Source organism: Molothrus aeneus, chromosome Z, assembly GCF_037042795.1.
Source record: "Molothrus aeneus isolate 106 chromosome Z, BPBGC_Maene_1.0, whole genome shotgun sequence".
Taxonomy (NCBI): domain Eukaryota; kingdom Metazoa; phylum Chordata; class Aves; order Passeriformes; family Icteridae; genus Molothrus; species Molothrus aeneus.
Window position 1 is genome coordinate 63,975,527 of NC_089680.1, and position 23,378 is coordinate 63,998,904.

General features: G+C 39.8%; 1 protein-coding gene across 2 annotated transcripts in view; it reads right to left on the bottom strand.

Annotated features, from left to right (window-relative positions):
• Positions 1-23,378, bottom strand: part of LOC136569158 (DEP domain-containing mTOR-interacting protein-like) — a 38,142-nt gene that overhangs the window by 10,358 nt on the left and 4,406 nt on the right. For both annotated transcript variants that reach the window (XM_066569494.1, XM_066569495.1), the window contains exons 3-6: positions 10,883-11,050; positions 9,176-9,277; positions 6,262-6,372; positions 4,503-4,681 (exon numbers count right to left, since the gene is read on the bottom strand). In XM_066569494.1, coding sequence (XP_066425591.1) covers positions 4,503-4,681; positions 6,262-6,372; positions 9,176-9,277; positions 10,883-11,050 — 560 coding nt within the window. The remainder of the gene's footprint in view (positions 1-4,502; positions 4,682-6,261; positions 6,373-9,175; positions 9,278-10,882; positions 11,051-23,378) is intronic.

Here is a 23,378-nt window from a genome sequence, read left to right on the forward strand (position 1 = left end):
GTCTTTCAAAAAATATCTTCCTGGATGTCCCTCAGTGTTCTTAAAACAGACATCTCAACTGAGACAGGAAACGGAACTTTTTTTTCTTTTTGCTTATTTCTTATTTGCCTAGCTTTCTCCATCATAGCAGATGAGTCCACAACTCTCGCTGGAATTTTCACCATCTATTATTTTCTGGTTTTCTCTGACCAGCTTCTCATTGAGGTCTGGTGCTGCGTGCTTAGTATATCACTGAAAATTTCTTCTCCCTGTGTCTGTTTTTCTAATCACTGTATTTGTGGCAGACTCATTTTTTGGTTCTTTAAGGAAATTACAGCTGAAGCCTGTTTACTCCTTCTTTGAGCTGGGCAGAGAACAATGCAGAGAAAAAACAAATGCTTCTTATGTCTTTTTCCTTACATCTATTTCCTTTGCCCTCGAGGAAAGGCCTTGCGTATGTCAGTGAACAGGGAGCTCTAGATTCCAGAACAGTTTGTATGGCATTTTTTGCCAGTAGAGATGAATTTACTTAGTTTTTAATTTTGTTTTGCTTTAAATAATTTACATATAAACTAGAGAGAATATAAATACACTGAAGAACAAAGCAATATGGAAAAAACATTTAAAAGCTTCTCTGATTTGAAGAACCCAATTATCACACACCAAACAATACTGGCTGTCAGATGAAATACAATCAAACGGTCTCATGGAATGGTTAATCTTCACATTCCAGTTGGTCCAATTGGTTCTTTCTAATTTGTTGCAATTAATTCCACAAAAGGTAATGAACAGTTTGCAAGATCAAGTCTCACAGAAAGAAATATTCAGTTAAAATTTTGAACAACTTGAGTCAGATCAAATAATGTATCTGTGTATGACTTTCTCTGGGTCAGGGTATGCAATCTTTTAAGCCAAAATTAACACATATATCATCAGCTAGCATTATTTCTCATTTCTCAACAGAAATAATATAGAGGATGCATTGGAATCAATGGATTCAGCAGGTTCTTAAATGTCAACTGAAAAATACATTCTAGAGCCATGGGAGTCATGGTAAACATTAAGAAATCAGATTATACACAGGCTGTATATAAAGTGGCAGCTTCCAGACTATGGTGATACAGCTCCAAGCAAGAATGAAGAACAAATAGCAGTGATACCTCTATGAGCAATGGCTTAGATCTAAATCTATTTCTAGCTAAGCCATTTATATAAAGTGATTAGGCTTAGCAATGAACACACAGGCTTGTTCAAGAGAACAAAGGACTGAATATTTGCCATAGATTGAAATGCTCTGAAGGCTCTGCATATGGCACAGAGGGGATTTCTTTCTTGGTGTAAAAACTGGACTCCATATACCACAGAAATTAAAATAATTTAAAAGCATTTTTTCCTTCTCTGTTCTATTCTAATGGAAACAGGGATATGACCTAACATCTAATGATTTAAGTGATGTAATAGCTTTTTACCAGGTTGGAGTGTAATTGTTTTGGATGATAAGAAATGCATGTCTTTGTTCTCACTGACCTGCCCTCAGCTTTGAGATACTTTGTCTTAGTCACCCACAATATGCCTAAGGGCTTCCTAGAGGCATTAAACTTGGGAGCTTCAGAAATGCAAATCATAATTCTCTTTTTAAAAGTGACATTATTATATATGATTACAAAAAAACACATTCCTGTCCTTCAATGCTGCCACAGGAAGAGTGCTTTTCAAAAGCATATGTTGTAGTTTCAGAGCATTACCAGCATGAACTGTCATGAAGGCCATTTCTCTGAGACTTGGGGCTACACAGGAAAGTCAATTTTCTCTTTATTCACAGTTCAGTCTCTCACTACAGCTGAATCTCTAAAGCATGCTATTTTCTATTGTCAGGGCAATAGTTTCCAACTTGACTATTCCTTCCAACGTAACTGCTCCTACTTCTTTGCTATCACAGCTTCTTCTTTTGACTTTCCTACTTGGAGTCCATACAAAATGCTGGCAGCAAACCCATACTCTTTAGATCTTTATTTCTAACTACTATAGTTCTACATCATTCTTAGCTGAGGGAATTGGACAGTGAAATGGAATAAATTATAAAAGTAATACAAGGACCTGATAGAGCTGGTTTGACTAGAATTAATCAATCTCTGACATCTGGAAAGGAAGTTTGCATGGAGATACGTTAATAACTCTTTCCTGTTGGAGACAGGCCTCTTTAGAGTTTCTCCTAGACGATAACCACAACGATATTTATTTCTTCATTACCTTTCAGGAGCTAAATTAGTTATCTGTCTTGCTATCCTCTTTACCAGGGTCTACTTATGTCCAAAGGGCTGAAAACAATTCCTAGAAACACTGCAAGATAAAAACCAGATAGGAGCTTGTTATAAATGTTTTTTAGGAAATTCTGGCTTTCACTGGCACTTTCACTTAGTGGTTTTGTAAAAGCCAGTATTAAATTTGTTGAACACCTTACATGATGGATATCTGTAATGAGAAATTTTAGGAAACTAATTTTTGACTATAATGCATTTTTAATCCTTGTGTTTTCCTATTAAGCCTCAAACACTGTTAGCACTCTAGCAGGTATTTCCCCATGATAAATAAATGCATGCTCCACAGTCTTTAAACTCCTTATTGGCCCATTTGTTCCTGAGTCCTGGAAATTATATTTCTTTTCTTTAATAAAGTCACAAGACCAGTATTTTTTTTATCCTGAAGACTGCAACCAATTTTAAGGTTTTCAAGTTAGCTGTCATGTTCTAAAAGTGACTTGCTGATGACAGTTTAGAGATTTAACAGGTTGAAGTGATGCTCTGCTGCTGTGAGGTAGATTGTTTTTTCTATCTTATTGGTCTCATGTAAAGCTGATTAAGACTTATTTGTCCTATACTTCACTACAAACATTTTGTGGTTACTTTGCAGCCCCTTTACTGTGATGAGCAGCAAATGGTACTTTTAGAAGAGCAAACATTGCTCCTTTAGAGCAAGCAGAGAATTAATCACCCTCTTCTTTCTCCACTACAAAACATTATATTCTGCATTTCAGGCTTACATAAAAGTTGTCTTCTTACACAACTGGAAACCAGGCATGGCCTTGCTGGAGTCACTGGAAATACAGCAATGTAAGCTGATGTTCTTAACAACAGAATGAAGATGAGTAAATTGAATATCCTGGCTATTTTGCTGGATAGTGACAGCTTTTCCTGAAGTTTTTTTTTTTAATTCCTGAATTATTCTTGCCTTTAATTAACTATTTCAAAGAACTTCCTAGATACAGTAAGTGAAATTTTTTTTCCTCCAGATTGAGGCAAGATCAGGAACATAATATTGCCAATAAAAAGTTGTGTTAAATGAAAAATATTGTTTGTAATTCCTGTAGAAAAAAAGTGGGATGAGCAGTCCTCTTTTTACATCCTGAGAGAAATCATACCAAAAGAAAGAAGTGCCAACAAATACATTTGAGATCCCTCTTATTTCATTTGGGCATTAGGTTCTCTCAGTAGCGAAGAACTGTATTTGTTTTAACTGTCTTGCTCCCTCTCTCTCTTACTAAATGATTCTTCAGAGTACTCTGTAAGCACATGAGGCAGTAAAGAAAATCCTTGTGTGTTCATCTCTTAAAATAGCACCTCAATATTTCAGTATATTCTGAAATGTATTCTTTGGAGTCCAGGGACAGAGAGCAAAAAACCAGCATGAAATAATTTAAAAAGTAATTGAAGGGTGCTAGTCTTGGATAATGCAAGAAAATAAGCAGTAGTTAGCTATTTCTATAAAATATTTATGCAATGCTTTAAATGTATTTACTCTTTTTAAGAAAAAGCAAATGCACAGAGTTTGCATGATTGAAATATTTATTTTCCTAGTGCAACAAATAAGGTAGTTGAGGAACAAATGAATTAAAAGAAATTTAATTCTACTAGTTGAAAGGAAGAAGTGAAATTGTAATTAAATCTTAGAGAATGTAAGATTATGGGGCACCTTGTAATCCTCACTCCAATTTATCTAACACTCTGTGATATTTAATTGATCAAAAACTGGAAAGTGTTTAAAGTATAACTAGATATGCATTTTTACGTTGCAAGAGTTTGATGATGGATCTGGTTATGATAAAATGAAATCTCTTCAAAAGAATGTTTCCTACATGTTTCCATCTCTTTAGTGTGAAATTTTTTACTTGGTTTTGTTTTGACACCAGAATAGCTAGTGCTGAAATAAAGCACTCGCCAGACTGTTGTGTTGCATACCCAGTGGTTCTGCAGCATATTCCTGATTAGATGGCTCATGTGTCTACCATGAGAGATGCAGAGAAACAAGACTACCAGCTATTCTGCTGGAAATGTAAGGTGCATAGAGAACTGTAGAAGAACATTCAACAAGCCTCCTTTGTACACTTCATGCAAAATCCTGTAGCATTGATGTTATGCTGCTAATACCATAAGTCAAGATAATGATCTGCAAATTTGAGTGCAGAACTGCTACACTCCATAATTCAGGACACACTCCTGAATTATGACTTCTCACCAGCCACTCACCTTCTTGTGTTTGTAATAGTGTAGGTAACCACTATGTTTCAGCACAAACCACCTCTTTCTCCAGCCCTTCAGTATTGCTGATTGCGTTCGTTTGTGCAGATATCCTCGGCAGGTAGGTTTGGGGGTGTTGGGGTAACGGCTGATGTCTGATCCCACTATCATCGTCAGGATATCAGGACCTAAAATATTACATGTGAAAACATAAGTCAAAACTATAAATGTGCCAGTATTTCTGAATACCCATCTAGGGTAGGGAGAAGGAAGGCAGTGTTCTATACCATGCCCATGTCCTCCCAGTGTAGCTTCTAGAAGTAAAAGGAAGCAGAGCAGCTGACAAAGCATATTAAATCAAGTGATATTTGGCCTTCTTTTAACACAAATTCAGCAATGGAACTAATTTTGTGTTGAGAACTAGTAATAGAGCCAGCTATCTGAAGACACATCTAAAAAAATTTTTGTGACCTATCTTTGCCAGCAGCATCTTTGGTACTTGTCTATTTTATCAGTTAGGAGAAGTAATTTGAGTAATTTCATTGCTCAAATGGGTGTACATAAATTGAGGTTTAACGAAAAATTGCTGAAAATGCTCTTAGGGGCACCTTCAGTCTATGTCATTTTACATATGCTCTTGAGAATTCTTCATTTTCCATGCCTTGGAGTATGGTAATTTTTTCTGTGCCCCTCACTGAGGAAGATGGCTGCTGGAAGCAAACCTGTGCTAAAGCTTCTAGTTATCATTTGCAAAATGTAAGGACTCAGAAGAGATTATGGGTTGCAAGATTAAAGAAAAAATGTTATCTTCATCATCAATGAGATGCAACATCACAATATGTGCTGACAGTATCAATATATCTATGATTTTGACCCTAAAGGCCTGAAATTCTGATTGTATCAACACCAAAGAGCAGGTGGTAATGCCTGAAGGAAGATTGAGAAATGCGACTGTGACACAATTTCATCTGCAAAACATTTGCTGGGTTTCTTTTTGGGGGACACTTGATTTTCGGAATGTTGTTGATGTGCCAAGATTCAGTCCAGGGGGTGTTCTCTGAGGAGTTGAAAATACCAGTAATCACAGATTTATCTGCTGAAACACTCAACATTCTCTTAAATAGAGTGAATGGCAGTTCTATAATTAAATAAAACAGTATGTGTCAAGTCAAATTTGTCATTGCCTTGTAAAAGTATTTTAATTTATTGGATTTCCCATGATCCTTTGTCAAAAATTTATCTGGGATAAATACGGGGATAGCAGTAAACTAATTTTCCCCATGTAAATATGGCTATCTGTGAGTTTTAGTCATCACAATTCTGGGAAGGATATACTGGACTAATATCCCTGACTGTCTCTGTGGTGCTACAAAAGAATGCCTCATGAAATAAACTCTCCTATCTCCTGACTAGACTTCACATCTTGGAAACAGAGAAACAGAAGGAAGGTATGAAGTCTTTCCCTGAGGAAGTATAAGGCATTTGTGTCTCTCTAGTCACTTTAAGGGCTTTCTGAGTCACTTTCTTTGAAAGAGGAAAGCCAAACCATTACAGTTACATGCTCTTTGGGGACTAATTTTCTAAAATGTCTAAAAAACAAGGTCTAGATAAAAAAGTTACCTCGGCAATACCACTCTATGAAATAGTAAGGGATTAAACTATTAATTGAGATTTCTGTTGCATATATCACCCCATTTCTCTGGATGAACTTGGAGCATTCAACAGAAAACCTGACCCATTAATTTAATTTATTGTGATTCAGAATTACCTTTCCTTGCCAGATTTGCAGCTTCTGAATGTGGCATGCTGGTGACATCAGTTCCATTTACTGCTATCAGAATATCCCCAACCTGAAGCCCTGCTTCTTCAGCTGCACTATCTGGAAGAAAAAGATAAACAAAAGAGAAAAGAGGAAAAGAAAAAGAGAATAAGAAGATGAAAAAGATAAACAAAAGAGAAAAGAGAAAAAGAAAAAGAGAATAAGAAAAAGGGAAAAGGAGAAAAGAAAGAAAAAAAAAAGAGAAAAAGAGAAAGAAATGAAACCAAAACCAAACAAAATAAAACCACCAAAACCAAAAATCAAACACAAAAATTTATTTACTGCTAAGATATCAAGTGTGTCTATATGATCACACTTTTTCAGCAAAACAAGTATCTGTTCAACCAATCAAGGATTATGTTTTAGGGCCTTCATGATGTCAACTTGGAGGTGAAACAAGTTTTACTGACCAACCTGTTACTCATCTGTTAAGGAAGCTTCAGGATTTGGATATGGATGCAACCCTAGATAATCACTGGCAATGGAGAAATTCCATTTAAAATGCCATTAGGATTTAAATGCTTTAAGATTCAAATAGATATTTCAGTATCTGAGAGTTTTTTGGCCTGAAGTGCAAAGAAAGATCTGATGCAAAGCTCAGTAGAGTCAGTAGAAAAAATATCTATTATTCTGATAAACTTTGAATTTAACCCCAAAAGAGTACCTTCTGTATTGATATTTATCTTTGCTGGTTAATAGAATTCAGATATAGCATTTTGAGAATTTTTGGCTTTAGGAAGAAATTACATGGTAAGTTAAAAAGGTCCCAGTGAAGGAAGAACTGAATCAGATTTTTAATGCCTCACCTTTTGTTTATTTGTTAACCATTGCAAAGCACATGCATTCCTAATAAAACACTGCTCAGACACATGCAAGCCAGGAATGGAAACAAACTAGGGAGGTGATAAATATACTCTATTCATGGGCACCAATACACAGTTACTTAAATCCCAGTTACAAATTTCTCAAATACAGTATTTATCTTCTCATTTATAAAGAAGCATTCTGAATGTACTGTAAAATAATAGTTTTGAAAAATATTATTTCATGTCCTTAACATTTACTGTATGCTTTTAAAGATTTTGCACCCTATGATGCAGTAAATGTGATCCTTCAGTGTATTTCTGAGAATGTTTAGAAACTGTAGGGATAAGATTAGTAAAAGCTTAACAATAAACAGGCACAATAAAACCCCAGTCCACCCTCATGTGTATTAAAAAGAATTTGTAAATGTCAGAACATTTTGGGTTGTGCTGGCCTTGAACATGCCATACCAGACTTTACGACCATAGTGGGCTATAAAAATATTATTAAAATATTCATTATAGAATCATAGAATGATTTCAGCTGAAAGAGACCATCTAGTTCCAATCCCCTTCCACTAGACCAGGTTGCTCAAAGTTCCATTCAACCCTGCCTTGAACTTTCAAAGGGATGGGGCATCCACAGCCTCTCTGGGCAAGATGTGTGAGTGTCTCACCACTCTCACAGGGAAGAATTTCTTCCCAATGAAATGAGTTATATTTTGAGAAAATATAATTTTACTACAAGCTCATCTGAACAACCTTATTTTTTAATGTTGTCACTGTTTTAAAGCAACTGTGTTTGAAAACAACATACAAATAAAAGTGCGATATAAAATGTGAGTTGCTGTACTTAATTTTAAGTGGTAGGGATAAATTGGTAAGTGTCAGAGCTATTGTATGCATGATGTATGATTTTATTTGTACTTAGGTAAAGAACTTATGAACTCACATGCTCCTGAATTCACAGTCTTTCTCAGTGTTGTCAGGATAATGGACAATCTAATACATAAGGCCGGTAATAGTGACAGAACTATTCTCAGATGCCATGCCAGAAGGCATGCACTAGCATTCTCTGTATGGGATGACATTTTGCATAGTATCTGCTATTTTTAGTAAGAATCTATCATAGTCTCTTGTACCTTCTGCTCTTTTCCTAATTCTACTGTGCCTGTCCTGAGATGCAGAGCAGTAGAGCAAACAGTACTCTCGATTTGGATGAGCCAAGGTCTTAGGCAGCAGCAAAATGACAGAGTGTCTGTGTCTCATTCTCTCTGCTGTTACTGACTGAGTCAACTTTTAGTCACATTTCTAAGTTGACACTATGCACAGAGCCAATGATTTCAGAGACTTTTCAGTGGTGACTTCCAAGATCTCATTCCTGAGCGATAGTGCCAACACCATTATTAAGGCATGGTACAGCTAGCTCATTCTTCTCTAGAAGCAGTATCCTTACATTTCATCTTCTCTGAAAATTATCTGCCATTCTTTGCTCACTCACTTGGGTTTTGGAGTTTCTTTTGGGGTTTCTTACAATCATCATAATTACCAGAAGAAGTTAATAGTCCACCTGTCAAGACTAACAGATGGCTCCATGGATCCAAGTGGAAGTGTCCCTAGCCAATAAGATTTTTGGAAATATTAGGAGGATCACTGCATCCTCATTTTAATTTTTAATGGCCTATTGTCATTCATGGATGTCAGCCCACAAAAGTTTTAGACTTTACATCTTGAGGGAAGCAAAATACAGGCACTTGCACAAGGTATGAACTGACATGGAAGAAGACAGGGCAGTGGAGTCTGATTTACTACTAGGGATAGAGGGGCTCTAAGACAGTTGCTTATGAGCAGTTCTTGCTCTCAAACACCTTTCCACTAATTAAGGAAGTTATTGTGTACATCAATATTATAAATTAATATAAAACAGATGTTCTGTACTATGTAGATCATATTATATCATGTAGCTATATATAATATAATTATATCAGTGTATATAATATTATGTATTTAATTTTTATATATTTCCACAGGTGAAATTAACCAGTACTAACACAACTTACTTGTGTCAACTTCAGTCACAAGGATAGGCTTTGAGAACTGGATCCTGAAACCCCAAGGGTAATTGCCAGTTCCTTTAGCAATCTTCACTGTTCTTTCTCGAACTGGAGATAGGAAGAAAGATACCTTTTTTCTTTAAACATTCAATTTAATAGGCAGCAGTCTGTTCTTAAAACTTTTTGTAGGTACTGAGCGTTACTGATTTTACAAATAGTTGGGGTGCTTTCACTATCACTCCTGGCTGTTTAGTGCTGGTCCTCAGGGGGGTGACACCCCTCACACCGCAACAAATCAAGTATCATTCATGTCAGGGCACAGGCGGACAGTAATTTAAATTAAATGCCTGGACTTTGTAATGTAGGCTGAAATATTCAGGTATTCCACTCTACTGATGGTGTTTTGGGAGAGAAAAACACTCATGCCCTGTGTGTCAAACCTCTATTCTGCAAATACAAAATAGACTCTAATTTCTCAAATGAGTTTAAATTTGTTGCTTGTAGTTTCATTCTTTTTATATTTCATAAGGCTCTATCTTTTGGATAGTTGTTTCTTCTCCTTTTGTTTATCCATCCACTCCGCACTCTCAGAATGCCTTCCAATCCTGTAGTTTGACCTCCCCACCCACAGTGGCATCTGCTGCCAAGGGGAGCTGAAATATCTTTCAACTCATCAGAATTTAACACTTAAAGGGATCAACTTCCATAAAAAGGAAGATCAGGGTCTAATTGCTTACTTCCATCTTTTTCTCAGGGTCTATTAGTATTATTTTTCTGACTTAAATGGCCTGGTTCTTTAGCAAATATACTTAAGAATGATTTCAGTGTAAATTTGATTTCTTGGAGTGTCTGATTTTGATCATTTAACTACCTTACTATGTATTTTTTCTTAATGGAGGCCAATTCAATAGTAATTTATGACAGCTGTTTTGTCTTCAAATTGTGTACTATTTGGAAGACAGAAATGTCAAGATTCAAGATTACTTTAATATCAGGCCAATTGATGTTATCTGTCCAAAATAGATACTTCAATACTGACTTTAACAATCATGCTGAAGTTCTGAGCTCTCCCCTGAGAGAAGAAGCAACCAAAATGGTTTTCCAGAATATTCTCATCTGTGTTAAGGAAAATTTTTCATACCAGAAGATTCTGGACATTTGTTTTCTCTCATATTCTGAATTATTTATGAGCTCCAACAAAGCACAATTTCCTGGAAAGCTATAGGGGTGTTTCAGCTTGTCTTAGTTCTTTGAACTGTGTTACTTTTGAGTAACTTAACATCTGAGAAGTGAAGGAAAACCTTCCCTCCAAAAGAAAAAGTTGTTCACTATATCTGTTTGCACAGATTTAAACTACAAATAGAACAATCCTCCATACTCCTAGCAAATGATTAATTTCTTCCTGGATCAATTATGCCTGAAAGTTTGATGTAAACCAGGTTTTATGTCCATTATAACACTTTATGACCATAAATATCTCTAAGATTTTGGCAAGCTTGAAGAAGTCATGGAATTACATTGCCTCTAATTTGCAAATAAATAAGAATTATTTATTTTTTAAATAAGCTTTTAGATTCTTGGGTTGCTCCCTTTCCTTTCTTTAGCATAAGAGACCAGCACCTACTCCAAAATGTTGTTCCCCTGAAATCCTCAGAGTGCCCAAAATTAATAAATTTTTATGACATTTATTACCTGTTGCTCTAGCCAACTTACTTGCCACTGGTCTAGGTCTTTTGCTGAGACATCTAGGACTGTTATCTGGAGAGACATCATCTCCTCTGAAAACCCAGGAAGCAGAATGAAAATTTTCTGTATAAAAACCTCTGTCCTCATTTTCAGAATATAGTCCCAGATCTACTGATCGAGCATCCTCTGAATTTACTGTCATGGTGATAAAACAAGTAAAAGTTATGTCAGGAGGGAAAATGTATGAAGAATAAGAGACCTCAGCCACTCAGCATGCAAATAGTGCCACAAACTTCTTAATTAACTGTTTGTGATGTTTATACTGAATTCCTCAATTCTGTTGCTGTTAAAGGAGAAGTCTGCAAGGATTTCCAAATATAAGATCACAATACTGGAGGCTAATGCATGTTGGACTTGAGTAAGAAATGAAGTCTTAATGCAAGTGGTCAAAACAGGAGCTACAACTCTTTAAGACAAATCTGGCTTTAGCTAGTTCTTAAGCTATCTAATGTGACCCATTTGATTAGGAAATCAAACAAATCTTCTAAAAATTTAGTATGAGTTCAGTTCATATCAGAAGACAAAAGAGAAGATGAAAAGTATCTTCCATGACAGGGGCATTGATGACCATATTTTCTGTTTTCTTAATCTTAGCTCTTCTAGGCATGAAGTTTTTTTAAAAAGGAGGTGAGGAAATAATAGTTGGGTAGGTTTTTTTTTTTTGTTTGTTTGTTTGTTTCGGGTTTTTTTTGTCTTTTACCATAGAACTCCTGGCTAGTTCCTTCATTGGCTGTTGAATATGTGTATTGAAGCCCCTAAAATGAAGCCCCTAAAACAGTTACTTTCAAGAGATGATGGGTTAAAGCATAGAATATAAAGCGGTTACGGGAAATATTCAATGTTAGGAAATCACATAGAGCAATAAATTGGGTAAGGTGTGGAACACAATGACAGGGAAGAGATAAGGACAGACAGTGATAAGTTCAGTGCATTTCAGAGCCAAGAAGAACTGCTGGGTAAGGCACGTTTAGGGCCAACATGTCAAATTGACCCTGAGACCCCTGCCAAGGCCTGGAGGCTAAGCCAACTACACCGGGAATTGACCAAATTTGGGGAGAGGTTCAAAAGTTTAAAGAGGAAGACTCCTCGAAGCTGATGAAGGCCGACCGGAACGACCCCTGAGAAGATCCTCAAAAGAGAAGTCCCCGCCCACGCTCCGCCTACACCACTCCCCATATGTATATGCATGAATATGATGTAATCCCAAACCTAAAACTGTATAAAAAGGTACGCTTTTGCTGTAAAGATTCAGAAATCCCATTTTAGGATTTCTCCGACGTCGTAATAAAATACCTCCTGCTTATTTGACTGAGTCTCTTAAGCAGTAATTTCTCGCCTTTTGGGGCAAAAATCGGCATCATTTCTGGCGACCCAGATGGGACGAAGCAGGGGATCCAGGATCTGAGGAGTCCCCTCGCTGGGTCCGGGGCTGGGACCCTCTGGGCGCCCCTGACGACTTTTTGTCAGAAGAGACTCCCCCTCGGACCAAGCGCTCTTTGGTGGACGAAGAGTTCCCTGCATCTCCTGCTTCTCCTGCTCCAAATTAAAGAGGTATTTTTATCATTGTTCATTGGTTTTAGGATAAAGCGCTTTATGGGAACACGGGGTCAGACGTGACCACCGGAGGGTAAACCAGAGGACGCTCTGGTAAAGAATCCCTAATTGGTATTTTTGGGTACCTTTTGGTAATTGGTGTCTTTGCTAACCAGTAATTGATGCCTTTGGTGGGTACCTTTTGGTAATTGGTGTCTTTGCTAACCAGTAATTGATGCCTTTGGTGGGTACCTTTTGGTAATTGGTGTCTTTGCTAACCAGTAATTGATGCCTTTGGTGGGTACCTTTTGGTAATTGGTGTCTTTGCTAACCAGTAATTGATGCCTTTGGTGGGTACCTTTTGGTAATTGGTGTCTTTGCTAACCAGTAATTGATGCCTTTGGTGGGTACCTTTTGGTAATTGGTGTCTTTGCTAACCAGTAATTGATGCCTTTGGTGGGTACCTTTTGGTAATTGGTGTCTTTGCTAACCAGTAATTGATGCCTTTGGTGGGTACCTTTTGGTAATTGGAAGAAAAAAAGAAAAAAAAAAAAAAAAAAGGAAAAAAAAAAAAAAAAAAAAGAGGAAAAAAAAAAAAAAAAAAAAAGAAAAATAATAAGGAGAGTAAGAAAAAAAGAGGCAAGACTCTGATGCACTTGTTCTTCTTGTATTGATCTTGTTGGTTTGTTTGAAACTGTGATTTAAGGGTTAAAAAGAGTGGTCAGTTTTTGTTTTTATCTGAACTGAACTAAATTCCGGGACTCGGTCCAATTTTCTCCACTCCCTTGGAGGAACTTGGAAGGAGTGTATACGTTTTATACCTTTGTTTAACCCTGTTGTATGCTTTGATGTATTGACTGTAAGATTTTTGCAAAGGGACGAGTTTAGTGGTTTTTATGTTGTCTGAAATTTGTTGTGATATTATCGGCAAAACCGTACTATTGATTTACAGTTTTGCGAGTGTGTGACGGCCTGGAGCCGACCAATATCGGTATCTTACGGTCTGCCGGCAACATCTTACGGTAAAGCAGTGTATTCTGATAGAACGGAAAGGTAGGACAGTTTGAATGAATTGGCACCGTGTATGAGAGAGTGTGTCTGAGACGCAGCCCGGCTGCGAAGCGAGTGGGAGTCCGGCTCTGCAGTTCCTGTCCCTCGCGAGAGGCCAGGTCAGAAAAGGACGAAGCGCTTGGATATTGTATGAATGAGGTGTTAAGATAAACTGGTATATAGTGCTTGTGGGAAGGAGATTTACTTAGTGAGATAAGAAACACCGACCCAGAAAATAGCAATGGGGAGTCAACCGAGCAAAGATATAAATATGAAAACCCCCTTAGGATGTATTCTGAAGCATTGGAAGGACTTAGGGGGGATTCCAGAAGGAAATATAAGTAAAAAGACACTCCTTAAATACTGCACGCAGTGGTGGCCGTTGTATAAATTGGATGATGGTGAGAAATGGCCACCAGAGGGGACAATTAATTATAATACCATTTTACAACTAATGCTCTTCCTCCGCCGGCTCAATAAATGGGATGAGGTGATGTATGCAGACATGTTCTTCACCCTGAGGAATAAACCTGAGTGGCAAAAGGAGTGTGGAATTAATGCAGCCCCTCAAGACCCTCTGGCACTAGCCCTGGAAAAGGATAAGAAAGGCTCAAAATCTAAAAAACGTTGCTGCGATGCATGTAGCATTGGGCAGCGATGTCTTAAGCTAACAAGGAGGGACAATGGAAAAGAGAGTGAAATAAGCCTGTGGGAATACCATCCAGGGCCCCTCCCCAAACCAGGAGTTAGATAAGAGTTGGGGGAAGGCTAGCCCGTTAAGGTCGGAAGAAAGAGAAAGAATCGAGAAGGCACCGAGGTACAGGAAGAAGATCCCGGGGAAGGGATCAGCCACTCGTATTATACCAGATCTGTGGCACGGGAGGAAGCAAAGCAAAGAGAGGGGGGGGAACCACACGATAGCTCCCCTCCGACAAGTTGTGCCAATGGTAGGGGAAAGGACAAGAGTAAAGGTGCCGTTCTCGACCAATGATTTAAATAATTGGAGGGATGAGGCAAAGAATTTTAGAAGGAATCCGGAGGGAGTAGCAAAGAGGTTTGAATTAATGGTAAAGAATTTGGATATTGATTGGGAGGATATAGAGGTGATGTTGTCAGAGCTGACAGATACAGAAAGGGAACTCGTATTGGAAACAGGAAAGCGACATGCTCAACTATTATCGGGGAGACTAGAAGATAATTTTCCCAGCAGCAAACCAGAATGGGACCCGGGCAATGCAGACCACTATCAGCGGTTAGTGCAGTATAGAAAACTGATAGCAATGGGCTTGCGTAACGCGATCCCCAAGGCTATCAATTGGTCAATGCTATATGACATCAGGCAGGGAAAGGATGAGACCCCATCGGAGTTCTTGGATAGACTTAGGGCAGCCATGAGACAATACACACCCCTGGACCCAGCGACGGAAGAAGGGAAACAACACCTGTTAGGATTAATGATGGGACAAAGTAATCCAGACATCAGGAAGAAATTGCAAAAGCTTGAGCATCCAGCAAATAAAAACCTGGAGACACTGCTAAATGAGGCATGGAAGGTGTATAATAATAGAGAAATTGAGGAGAAGAAAAAGGAGGACAGGAGGATAGCTCGAGTGGTGGCTGTAGCCGTGGCAGCTCAGAATACAAGTTACTCGGGACCTGGAACCAGGGGAAGAGGTAGAGGCAATCTGGCAAGAAGGGGGGGGAGACTCCAACCCCACCCAACTAGAGTGGGGCCAAACCAGTGTGCGTACTGCCTGAAAATGGGACACTAGAAGCAGGAATGCCCCCAGTTAAGGGAGAGACTATTGGGCACTACTACGGCCACACAACAAGATAACGACTGAGGGGGACTGGTGGGCCGTTCCCTAGCAGACCCACTGGTTAAAATAGAGCTAGGAGAAGGTGAAAAGGAATTGGACTTTTTGATTGATACGGGAGCAACCTTTTCGGTTCTAAATCAGGAACTGGTACCTAAAAGTGATGAATTTGTGCAAGTTGTGGGAGCAACAGGCCAACCAGAAAAAGCTTACTTTTTGAAACCCATCAAATACAAAATTGGGAAACAAATGAGAATTCATCAGTTCCTGTATTTACCAAATTCGCCAAAGCCCTTATTGGAGAGAGATCTATTGGAAAATTTGAGAGCTATAATAAAGTTCAACAAAGACAAATTGGAATTCCAAGTAAGTGAAGAACAGCTGATCACAGCTCTAAGCCTGACAATCAGCTGTGTAGAACCAAAGCCTGAGAATCATGACATCAGGCGAATCCTAAGTGAAGTATACCCACTAGTATGAGCTACTGATACACCTGGGAAATCAAAACAAGCAACACCTATCATTATTGAACTTATACCTGGAGCAAGGCCGGTGGTTAGGAAACAATACCCACTGAAGTTAGAAGATAGAAAGGGAATCGAGCCCATAATTAAAAAGTTCTTAGAATTAGGATTATTGATAGAATGTGAATCAGATTTTAACACCCCAATTCTGCCAGTAAAGAAACCTAATGGAACTTATAGATTAGTCCCAAGACTTGAGAGCAGTAAATAAGATAACCAAGACATTACATCCGGTAGTTGCTAACCCATACACGCTTTTAACTAAACTGAAAGATAGTTTGACATGGTTCACCGTATTGGATTTGAAAGACGCATTCTTCTGCCTTCTTTTAGCTCCTGAGAGTCAAAAGATTTTTGCCTTTGAGTGGGAATTTGTGGATAGAGGAAGAAAGACCCAACTTACGTGGACAGTATTACCCCAAGGATGGTGTAACTCCCCCACGATTTTCGGGAATCAGTTAGCCAAAGAGTTAGAACAGTGGGAAAGGCCGCTGGGAGATGGCACTCTCCTACAGTACGTAGACGACCTCCTAATAGCAACAGTGACAGAGGAAGAGTGCATTGCATGGACTATTTCCCTGTTAAACTTTCTGGGTTTAAGTGGATATCGAGTCTCCCAACAGAAAGCGCAGCTGGTGCAAAAAGAAGTGGTGTACCTGGGATACGAAGTCTCCAGAGGACAGCGATCCCTGGGAGCAGCCAGAAAAGAGGCCATCTGCCAGATGCCTAAACCAGAGACGGTGAGAGAACTGCGTGCCTTCCTGGGGATGACAGGTTGGTGTCGGCTATGGATCTACCAGTACGGGATGCTCGCTAAACCGCTGTATGATTTGTTGAAAGAGACCAAGAGTGTCCTAGTTTGGACTCCCGAAGCAGAGGGGGCCTTCAAAAAGCTGAAACAGGAGCTAATGAGAGCACCAGCTTTAGGTCTCCCAGATGTATCAAAACCATTCTGGCTGTTCTCCCACGAGCGACAGGGGATGGCCCTAGGAGTCCTGGCACAGCAGTTAGGACCACGTAAGAGAGCTGTGGCCTACTTCTCCAAACAGTTGGATGAAGTAAGCAAGGGATGGCCTGGCTGCCTGAGAGCGGTGGCCGCAGTAATCATTAATATCGAAGAGGCCAGGAAACTCACGCTCGGCCAAAAGGTAACGGTGCTGGTGTCTCACACCGTCTCAGCTGTGTTGGAGCAGAAAAGTAACCACTGGCTGTCACCTTCCAGATTTTTAAAATACCAGGCCATTTTGACTGAGTCAGATGACGTGACTATTCAGGTCACTAACATTGTGAACCCAGCTTTATTCCTAGAAGGGAGAGCCCCAGCAGAGCCGATCGAGCACGACTGCCTGGAAACAATTGAGGCCGTCTACTCCAGCCGCCCGGACCTCAAAGAAGAACCATTCGAAGATGCGGACGACTGGTTCACGGATGGAAGCAGCTTCGTGAGGCAGGGAGTGAGAATGGCCGGCTATGCAATTACCACCGCAGAAGAGGTAATTGAGTCGAACCCTTTACCCGCAGGGACTTCAGCCCAGAAGGCAGAACTGATAGCTCTGATTCGAGCCCTGGAATTGGCGGAGAACATGCGGATCAACATATGGACAGACTCTAAGTATGCCTTTTCCGTCGTACATGCTCATGGGGCCATCTGGAAAGAAAGGGGACTGTTAACTGCTCAAGGAAAAACAGTCAAACACGCAAAAGAGGTCCTGCGACTGCTGGAAGCAGTCCAGCTCCCAGCACAGGTGGCCATAATGCATTGTAAGGGACATTTAAAGGGGGACACTATCCCGGAGATAGGGAATAGAAAAGCAGACGCAGAGGCTAAATTAGCTGCTGCAAGAACTGAAGAAATAAAAGTAGCAGCTCTAGTACCAGGTGAGTTAGACACAAATTTTCGGCCAGAATATCAGGAGTCAGATCACAGGTGGATTCAGAAAAATAAAGGTAAAATGTTAGAGAATGATTGGGGTCAATTGGAAACGGGACAGTTAATAATACCAGGGAATACGATGTGGCAGTTTGTGAAAGCAGAACACGAGAAAGCCCATTGGAGTTTGGACCCGCTATACCAGTATTTGCAGGCTCGGATAGCAGGACCAAAATTGTTCACCACTGTAAAACATGTCACATCCCAGTGTGAGAGGTGCCTGAAGAACAACCCGAATACAGGAACTAAGATACATCCAGGGGCCATAAATCGAGGTAAATTCCCAGGTGAAGTGTGGCAAATTGATTTTTTTGAGCTCCCAAGAAAAGGAGGGTTTCGATATTTGCTGGCATTAACTGATACATTTTCTGGGTGGCCTGAAGCATTCCCTTGCAGAACAAATAAGGAAAGAGAAGTGACCAAAGTACTGTTAAATGAAATCATTCCACGGTTTGCGGTACCGAAGAGCATTTCTTCGGATAGGGGTACACATTTCTGTGCAAAAGTGGTAAGGGCAATAAGCAAAGCACTACAAATCAAATGGCAATTACACACGCCCTATCGCCCACAGGCCAGCGGCCAGGTGGAAAAGATGAACCATCTTATTAAGCAGCAGATTGCCAAAATATGCCAGGAGACTAATTTGCATTGGTATCAAGCTTTGCCTATTGCTCTGCTTAGACTGAGAGTCAAGCCAAGATCGAAAGAAAGGCTAAGCCCATTTGAAATTCTGTACGGCAGACCTTATGCTATGCAAACTGTAAATGGGGACGCTGTAGATCAAATAGGTAATCAGTATATTTATGACTATGTGATTATGGTGGGGAAGCAATTTGACAAGAATGCTGCGGTGGTGATTGACCACCAACCTAAACAACCTAACTGTAAGTTGCATCCTTTTAATCCCGGTGATTAGGTGTATGTTAAGAATCTTTTAGGAAAACCCCTACAAGAAAAGTGGGAGGGACCTTTCCAAGTACTGCTGACCACCTTCACCGCGGTTCGAATCAAGGAGCGACCTACGTGGATCCATTACTCACGGGTCAAGAAAGCACCGGGGAGTAAACAAGAGGAGTAGACACCGTGACCCGGATTCCACTCCAGACCCCTACTATCCTGATCATCAGACCCTTGGGGTTCCATATGAATGCCAGCCAAGTTCTCTTTGGATCCCAGCTAAATGGATAAGACCTGCCTTGGATGTGGAGCCTTCTGAATCAGCTGACCCCTCGGGATCACGAGAGAATCCAGCACAAACTGACATTAAATACAAATGTCCAGTGAAAATGGGCAAGCCCACCGTTTGGATCCAGCAAAAGGGCCCAATTTCATGCCTGTGGAGTGACTTCAGGGAAGACCCACCTGGATCACAACCCCGAAACTCGGTAATTTATAGAGAAGATTCACTTGGGGAACTACATCCTCAAAATATAACCTTTGACCCTCACCCTCTCCTCTTTCCTGTGGGAAAGATCGTAGCATCTAGCGGTCCCGAGGAAGGGAAAGCACAGTGTGAGATGGCATTTAGATTGGATCAGTCGATGACGTTCGCATGTGAAAGGGAGTCGAAAACGCTGGAACAGAGTACTAGTTTCCCCAGACGTGTTACCAGATACGAAGTGGCATCACCGGAAGATGTGATCTCCTTATATCCAAATTTAGACTTGCCCCAAGAAATTACTCCACCAATTGAATGTAGAAAGGTGCATAACTTAACCTTTATCGGGCCCCAGGTAGTAAGGAGGTCAAATGAACTGAAACTGCTGCTAGACCCCACGTACTCTCTGAAAAAGGTGCAGATGAATATTCAGACTAACATTACCCATCTGCAGAAGGACTGTCAACCGTTCATACAACAAAGCCTTAAAGGATGGGAGGCATGGCTAGCTACTAGGTCTTATCACAGGCGGGCGCAAAGGGATATAAGTGGATGGGTCAGCACTGGATTTGGAATACTGAATACCATAGATCAAGAGGTATTGGTTAACAAATTGAGTACTGTCACCACCAACTTAGGAAAACTTAAAGTGCCCCTGAGTTCATCTATGCTTACATTGGCAGAAACACAATCACTGGTAGTTAGGTTACTAACCCTGGTAGCAAATCACACTGCTGAAGATTTTGCTAGAATTGCCGGCTATACAGGAGACATTAGCAAGGAAATTGCGCTTGCTATCCAATGCACACAAACACAACAGTGGGTACAGTCAGTGGCAGCAGGAATAATAAGAGAAGGAACGTCAGGAACGCTGTCCCAGGAAATAAGAGAGACGATACTGAAGGATAGTCGTACTACACAATTTGAAAGGGACCATCAAGCCTGGTGGCAATTAGTAAACTTTACTTATGTACCACAGCATGAGCACATTGAAGCCTATGTTCTTACCATCAGTGCTGCAGAGGAAAGGGCGATTTTCCCTATCCTTACCTTAGGGACCATACATCAGAATGTCCTTGTTAGGCCAGTAGATCATAATGTTTGGGCGAGTTATGATGACGCCAAAAATAAGTGGCAGTCTGTTAGTACAGAAGCATGTATTCCTAGGGGGCAACTAGGATACATATGTAAAAATGCTATAGTAGAGACAGAAGATTTATGCTTAGATGCTGAAAATAGTGTATGCACTTTTGAAATGCTTCCACACAATAGAGTACGGTCGCAGGTTTATTATGTAGAGAATGGATGCGCCTGCGTCAGAACAGCTTGCAGTAACGTAACTGTAGATAGTTGCCAAGAGGAAACTAACAATACTAACTTTTGTGTATGTAATTTTACCAAGATTATAGGTTGTGATTTTAACTATACCGCTCCTGTAACCACCCAGCAGCTAATTAATGCAGACTACGACCTGTATCATGAGTTGCCAAAATTACAGATAGGTATGGATGTCGAGGTTCTTAAGGCGATGCTCGTGCATCCAGAAGTAAGAAGACTGGTGCAAAAAGTGAACCAAACAGTTAAGCGCATGGTCCTACAGGTGGAGCACAACTCAGAAAGAATAAAAAACATCCTGACTGAAGTAGAACAAGTAGGCCAACATCACTGGTGGGACGTTTTCACAGGATTTTCCCCAACAGCAACACAGGTCTTTCATTACCTGGTACACCCGATACTAATTTTAACTATAGCAATGTTTATACTGACTTTTATGAACCTATGCTTGTGGTGGAGGCTGAAATCCTTGATGAGTAAGATCCAAATGATTTGGGCGATGGTGCGGGCGTATCAACGCCCCGAAGGATTAGAACTTGACGAAAGAATTCGTAAGTTATAAGAAAAGGAGGGAAATGAAGCCCCTAAAATGAAGCCCCTAAAACAGTTACTTTCAAGAGATGATGGGTTAAAGCATAGAATATAAAGCGGTTACGGGAAATATTCAATGTTAGGAAATCACATAGAGCAATAAATTGGGTAAGGTGTGGAACACAATGACAGGGAAGAGATAAGGACAGACAGTGATAAGTTCAGTGCATTTCAGAGCCAAGAAGAACTGCTGGGTAAGGCACGTTTAGGGCCAACATGTCAAATTGACCCTGAGACCCCTGCCAAGGCCTGGAGGCTAAGCCAACTACACCGGGAATTGACCAAATTTGGGGAGAGGTTCAAAAGTTTAAAGAGGAAGACTCCTCGAAGCTGATGAAGGCCGACCGGAACGACCCCTGAGAAGATCCTCAAAAGAGAAGTCCCCGCCCACGCTCCGCCTACACCACTCCCCATATGTATATGCATGAATATGATGTAATCCCAAACCTAAAACTGTATAAAAAGGTACGCTTTTGCTGTAAAGATTCAGAAATCCCATTTTAGGATTTCTCCGACGTCGTAATAAAATACCTCCTGCTTATTTGACTGAGTCTCTTAAGCAGTAATTTCTCGCCTTTTGGGGCAAAAATCGGCATCAGTATGATGTGTTATCCTGAGGATTTTCAGATTCCTACTTTATAATAATTTACATTCCCAGTATCTTGCAATGAGTTCACATAGAAATGGAGGAGAGCTCACATGGAAACAGAGGAGAGCTCTAATTCTCTGCTAAAGTTGAGACTCTCAAGGCAACAGGATGTCAGGCAGCTGGCTGTGACAGGTTATAAACAGCAAGTTGAATGTAAATAAATAGTCCAACAACATCCCAAGCAGACCAGGAGCTGGAACTTCAAAGTTAAGACTGGATCGTGAAAATCAAATATAAGTATACATCATCAGATGCTGTGCTAACAGATAGACTGAAAATATAAATTTTCTGAGAGGAAAAAACCATCACATACCTTTCAGTATGAAATGCCTGGTATAATGCAGCTAGATTTAATGCAGCTGGAGGAAGGATCTGTTTGCTTTGTTTATCCTGTGTTTTTACATTCTTTTTTTGATGTAAAATGATTCCCAGTTTAAAAACAGAGAAGATAAAAATATACCTTTATTTAAAGTTATATTTGTTCAGGAAGTCACTCCCTGAATACATCTAAGTGGCAGTCCTTTCTTCTCTTAGAAAATGTGCTCAGTTGTGTCTCTCTAGACAAATACTCTAGGTCCACTGGCTCCTCCCTTATGCAGAAAGTATGAGATTACATGCTTAACTGTTTAAGAAGCTACTAGCAAATAGACAAATAAATAAATATTACTATGCTGATATGTTTAAAGCTCATTTTTCCTCAAATGCATAAATTAAAACCTAGACTAGCACCAAGCAACTCAGTACAGCACAGTATTTTGCCAGTTTAATGCTGAATTTTTGTAATTTTAGTAGAGTTAGAGTAGATTAAAATGTGACAAATAGGCAAAACTATATACACTGCCATGCTGACACTGCCATGGAATTATGCCAAAACATTTCCTTTCTCTTCTCCTTGAGTTTTTGGAACAGATGTCAAACTGGAGAGTCACAAACAAGCACACTTAAATTATTCCCAGATGCTGTAAGTAAGAATGTAAGGAGCTGTTGCTTCCATATGTCAATCAGAGTTGTCTGCCAACAGAGGATAAGTCAAGCTACCAAACCAAAAGGGATGGAAGACTCAGGCCTGTGGCATACTATCCAAAAAGATTAGATGTGAGAATCTGTGACAGAATTGTCTGCCCACTCACCTGTTCTGGAGACCACTCTGGGTATATGCCATATGCTACCCAAAACTTTGTCTCAAGGAAAGCAATTCTAGCTCTTTCAACTTGCTCTTTTTTGACTTGTTTGATTTGTTAAAGATATATATATGCTTCCTCTATGAAACCAAGACATGCTTAAGTTAGTAAAATTTATGGTCCAGCTTTATATTCAAGAGACATCACTGTTGAAATCAAGGAATAGTTTAGCCTGTTGTATATAGCTTCTGGTAAGTTTTTTTGAGCACAGGTGGTTTGACATGATAACTTTCTAGTCTTAATATGACGGCTTAGAACCTGTTTTAGGGGCAAGCAATGAAAATTGCTACCAATAAAGACCCTCTTTATTCCCATGTGAAATGTTAGTCATGCCTTCTTCTTTGTTAACAGGCATTAAAACCATAGGGAGTGGCTCAGTTACCTGAACAGAGGTGGCCTGTACCATATTAGATACCTCAGGGTGTCTTGCTTGCTCTTCAATTACTACTTCAAAAAGGCTTGGGTTCCCTGCTGG